The 5,804-nt window shown below is 35.2% G+C and overlaps 1 protein-coding gene across 1 annotated transcript in view; it reads right to left on the bottom strand.

Annotated features, from left to right (window-relative positions):
• LOC106464877 overlaps positions 1–5,804 on the bottom strand; it is a 17,430-nt gene that overhangs the window by 5,571 nt on the left and 6,055 nt on the right. Inside the window, exons 3-4 of the mRNA XM_013925040.1 lie at positions 4,878–5,023; positions 983–1,112 (exon numbers count right to left, since the gene is read on the bottom strand). Coding sequence (XP_013780494.1) covers positions 983–1,112; positions 4,878–5,023 — 276 coding nt within the window. The remainder of the gene's footprint in view (positions 1–982; positions 1,113–4,877; positions 5,024–5,804) is intronic.

The following is a 5,804-nucleotide window of genomic DNA, read 5'->3' as shown; positions in this document are numbered from 1 at the left end:
TCAGAGCATCAATATCAATTCCAACATGTCGGCCCCTGCCATCTCAGTTTTTAAGGCTAAAGTGACCTGAACAAAATTTATTTGCTGAACCATCGTTGACAGTTACGAATGTTCAAAACATTTCCATAAACTTCTTTGGTATTCTTTTTAGCTACAGAGGCGTTGTTTCCCTACTTGTATTCAAACAGCATTATATGTCGTATGTGTGTCTCGTCGTGTGCCATCACTATAAGGAATTAGAGTATACTAAACTTTACACATTATATAGACTACACTGACGTGACGTTTAGGTAGTTCGTTTAACTATTATACGTGATGTAAATTTTTTAGGGAGTGGTTAATGAAAGTGTTCCAAAACACGACATTAATTTCATGACGACCTAATATTTTGAGGTAACTGTTCCTTGAAATAAAATAATTGAAAACATTTCGGTCTCCGTAAACACACCCAAAGTCAACCTGTAGCAACACCTTTATTTACATAACGAAGGTTTTAGTAGAAATAAAATATCTACCCAAAGCTTTATTTCAATGAAGCTGAGTGTATCTTCTGGTACGTTAACAAGACAATAAACAAGAATGTGAATTATACGAATGCTGACAAGTCTCTAGATGTATCTCCAATGGACTTGTCTTTGATCATTATAATCTTAGTACTAGAAACGGACATTCACGTGTAGTGGAGGTTGTATTAAACGTTTGTCAAGCTGTGTGGTCGAAGATTGACCTCGCCGTCCTTCCCATAAGCTTATTTTTATGGGAATGGCAACGTCGGGCAATAATGTCTAGTTGTAGTCATCGACAATGAAAGGAATTGAATTGTTCCGAGGGGGTACATCCCCCTTACAAGATGTGAGGAACCCCAATTTCATACAGTTTGGTGGCTTATTCGATCAAAATATATATATAACAGAAATACATAAACTGGAAAGAAGTATAAATATATATATAGGCAATTTATTACGTTACAACAGACACTTACCAACAAGCAATTGTGATACGGTTACCAAATTGTGTTCCTGCAACAACTTCCAGGGCCGCCTGCAGATCTTGAAAACAATTTTGGTTTTCGTCAAATGCTCCATTTAGACAGGCAGCGTTCTTCAGGTATTCTGAAGAAACAAAATGAAACTGTTAGAAGATATTAATTTGTACTTGTAGAACTTGGCCACATTTCCCTAGAAGGATCATAATGTGTATTATAAAACTTGGCCACATTTCCCTAGAAGGATCATAATGTGTATTATAAAACTTGGCCACATTTCCCTAGAAGGATCATAATGTGTATTATACAACTTGGCCACATTTCCCTAGAAGGATCATAATGTGTATTATACAACTTGGCCACATTTCCCTAGAAGGATCATAATGTGTACTATAGAACTTGGACACATTTCCATATAAGTATCATAATGTGTATTATAGAACTTGGCCACATTTCTCTATAATCCAGTTGTACGGTGTTTAGGTGTTGGCTTTTATATTTCTTGTTAACATAATTTTCTTAACGAAGTGTTTCCGATGTGTATAATGTAAAACCAGCTCTTCAACCAATTTTTTTTAAGTTGAAATTTCCGTTAATCCACACTCTACAGCGTTTTTAAGGTAGTTATAGAAATTACTTTAAAATTATACAAAGTTCTAGAGCAGTGATTTTGTGGTTTGTTAAATGCTGCACCAATAGATTATCTCTGTTGTGCTCACCGTATAAGCCCTCAAATTTATCACTGAGCCACCAGAAATAGACTTACTAATTGTATTATGAATCATTGGCATAAAATGTTCCCTCCTCTACCACTTCCAATAAGGCATTCAAATTAAACTTTTTACTTGGAGCCCTTTAATAATTTGCTCTCACCCCAGTTTTCAAATTCTTTCACAATAACTTGTGTTATGAAACATCACAATGAGATTGGTTTCTTTAAACGCTTTACTCTTAACCAGAATATGCAGGTTTCCAGTAACAAAGAATGTAATACTGTTGTTCAGTTACTTTTTATATGTAATTCTGTTTTGAAATATCATACTAACACGTGGAAAGAATTGAGTTGTTTTTAGCGCAAAGCTATAAAATGGGCTATGTACGCTATGTCCACCGCGGGGAATCAAATCCCGAATTTTACCGTTGTGAACCCATAAACTTACCAGTTACCCATCGGGAGACCGTGGAAAGAAAAAATACAATAAATAAAATGGGGGAAATATATATGGTATCAACGTTTTACATCACAAAACAAAATAAAAAATAGGATGATAATATTAGAGTAAAATAAAGAACAACAGAAACAGTTCTATCATTATAGACAGTTAATTTGCTATATTTATTATCTCAAAGTTGCTAATCTTTATTCATGTTTTTATATTCAATTACCATACCTTTAACTGTTATATCACGCTGGACAATGTTATTCTATGCGTGGAGTATGTTCTATATGTAACTAACCGTTTTGTTTGCTTTATTCATGTTTTGTCCTTTTTTCTTCTTAGTTTAATATCTCATTATTCTAATTTACTGTCTTTTTTATTACTTTTGATTTCTTCAACATTATTCAACTAATTAATTTTGCTCATCAGTGGCTCAGCCACCCACAATTTTGAATTGTTAAATTAGAGGGAAAGTAGCTAGTCAACAGCACTAACAGTCAACTCTTAAACTAATCTGATCGAATAGGGAGATTTTACTGTCACTCTTATAACAAATCCCCGGCCTCAAACTGTGGAGCGTGATTTTGCGGCAACAAGACGTGAACCATGGACCCTAGAATTCAAAGTCCAACTCGATAGTCGTTTCGGCCCCATTTTGGAACTGTAAACAAAATAATGTACACAGATTTATCTCTACAAAAGCGACACACACACACACACGACGCTCACAACAAAGATTTTACTATAGAAAGCTGTGCAAAAAGTATCTGGCTCGTGACAAAAATGTTTGTACGAAGCATACTTAAGTTTTTGTAGAAATCAGGGCAACTGACTACCGTAATTTCAGTGATACAATATTTCAAAAATGGTACAAAGCATACTGCGAAAGTGGTTACAAATTACAGGTATCATGGTAAGATAAATATATGTATCAGAATTGTAATAAAATATAATTCTTTTTTTTTTTGCCAATTGTCAAAATAAATGGCTTTTGCTTATATTTCTTAATGGTATAAATATAAACTATGTTGTTGTTGTGCTTAAGATTCTTCTACAGTAGGTGTCTGTGACTTGTTGGCGATAAATTCAACAATGAATGAACAGCACGTACTTTACTTGTTTTCAAAAGAATATATATATATATTCAGAACAAGTTAAACGTATGTACAACAAAGTCTTCATACTACAGAGATTATAGGCATATCATAAACACTATATATATAGTTCTCTTCTTGTTGTCAAATATTCACTTAGGCCTATTCAATTACTTTAGAATTTCAGTTGACAAGCCGAACTATCTTCTCCATTACTATCGCACTAGTATTCTGTGTGTGATTCACTTACAATTGTGGCGCGAGTTATTGTAATCGTTTGGTCTTCTTTCTTCTGAAGATCCTCTGATCCTTTTGTCAAAGTGCACTCAAGCTGATTCACTTACTTTAGAATCACGCTTTGACGGAATAAATTATTATTCTTATCTTCTTTTGTACTGTTAGTGTTACTCTAACATATTAAACATTAGGCCTATCACTTCTACGGTAGTTAACATCACGCATTTTCCTTTTGTATGTTCTCAACGTCAAAGTATTGCACGTGACGTTCAAAAGTCTCAACATCAATGAATTATTAACAAAACTTCCTACAATCGTCTGCTTTTAACTCTTATTATAACAAAATCTAAACATTAATAAAATATTAACTCACAGAACGTTTGTTTAAAGTTAATCAAAAAGTTACAAAATGGGCTATCTGTGCGCTGCCCACCACGGGTATCGAAACCCTGTTTCTAGCGTTGTAAATCCGCAGACATACCGCTGTGCTACTGGGGACCTCTCAAAAAGAAAATAATCAATAACATCTAAATTAAACAGTTTTATATCATGACAATGTTTGTAATGTTTGTAATTATAATTAAGCACAAAGCTACACAATGGGCTATCTGTGCTCTACCCACCACGGATATCGAAACCCGGATTCTAGCATTGTAAGTCCGCAGACATACCGCTGTGCCACTGGAGGCATATCATGACAATCTGAAGAGTCAAGAAAAATGACAAGTTGAAAACTGCATATTATCAGGTTAACATGCTGACACTACTGAAACATTGTTTTTCTACACATTGGACATTAGTGATATCTAGCTACAGCAGGAGAAAACGTGTAGTCACATGATTAAGTTAAAGTACCAGTTCCTCTACATGGTGTAATTGCAAAGGAGAATTCGTGTATAACATTTGCAGATATCTCCCAAGGACTTATGTAGCTTGGAGTTGCTCAAACGGGCTCTCGGAATTCTTTAATCGCTTACGATTGCTGTACATTGAAAAAACGTGTTAAACCTCAGTACAATGTAGAAAAGCCTCCTACAGTAAAAACTGCGTAAAAGCCCTCTGCGTCAACCGGTGGGGCAGCAGTAAGTCTACGGATTTATAAAGCTCAACTCAAAGGTTCAATTCCCTTCGTTGACACCACAGATAGCCCGATGTGGTTTTGCTATAAACACACACACACACAAAAGCTCCCTGCAGTACAAAGTGTGCAAAAGCCTCTTGCAGTAAACATTGCGTTTCAGATTAATAGTTCATAGTCAATGCCATCACATAGAACACCATAAGTTTTGAAAGAAGAGGATATGAGGCATCGGTACTTATTCTTATATCGTTACCCTAGGACATAAATACCCTTCTGTATATAAGATCAATGGTCTGATTACATAAATTTAATAAACTTACGTTCTCGAACGCTCGTCCCAGACTTGCAGTATTCATTGATAAGATTTTCTGGTCCTTCTCCAAAAAACCCAAATATTTCACGCTGGACAAGTGTCATACAGGTCTTTGTATAGTTACTCAAGCAATTACCGGCCTCTTGGATCTGGCTGTGGAAAAGAAGTGATAGAAGGCAGTTTGTCAATATCACCCACTTCTAACTTCTTGGCAACTCTAATCGAATAGTGTAACATGATCTGTACTTTTACAATGCACTCACGGTCGTGCAGTACAGGGGATGAATTTCTGGCGAACACGAGACGCGAACCGTATGCTCTTCGATCCGCAGTCCAGCACTCTAACAATTAGGTTACGCCCAATCCAGCCTTATTAAATATCAATAAAAATCATAGCCACCTTATGGTCATATCTTTAAAACCACAAACACTTCAGCAAAACGAGTAACAATAGATAAAAATATGAAATTTTCCCAAACTTAATTTAACACAAAAGTGAAGCTAAATGTATTTGTCGAAAGGATGTGCTCACTGTATTTCTTAAACCATGATAAACATTTGATAACACAGTAAGTTGATAAGTGAGGATTTTATTGAGAAATGGTGTCCAACCTACTAGGCATTGTGATAATGGACGTAAGCGCTGTTGAAAGCGATCATATGTCATATACGTGTTCAGACATTAAACATACGCAACACAATCGAGAGGATGGATTAGACATTATTCAAAACTTTCCAGAACGTATGTTAAAACATTGGTCAGACTAGAAAGGAATCGTTGAAAATATGTCAAGGCATTCTATATTGGGTGTGATATTTGTCAGAAAACGCAATAGTAATAGGTGTATTATATCGAATGTTGTTTTTAAGTGTTTTACACTCACAAAAAAGAAACCTATCATTCTATAGGTATTTGAAGAACATGTAGCATTTA

The sequence above is a fragment of the Limulus polyphemus genome, unplaced genomic scaffold (genome assembly GCF_000517525.1).
Source record: "Limulus polyphemus unplaced genomic scaffold, Limulus_polyphemus-2.1.2 Scaffold1768, whole genome shotgun sequence".
Lineage (NCBI taxonomy): Eukaryota > Metazoa > Arthropoda > Merostomata > Xiphosura > Limulidae > Limulus > Limulus polyphemus.
Note: the sequence above shows the minus strand (reverse complement) of the source record. Positions and strands in the feature narration are given on the sequence as shown.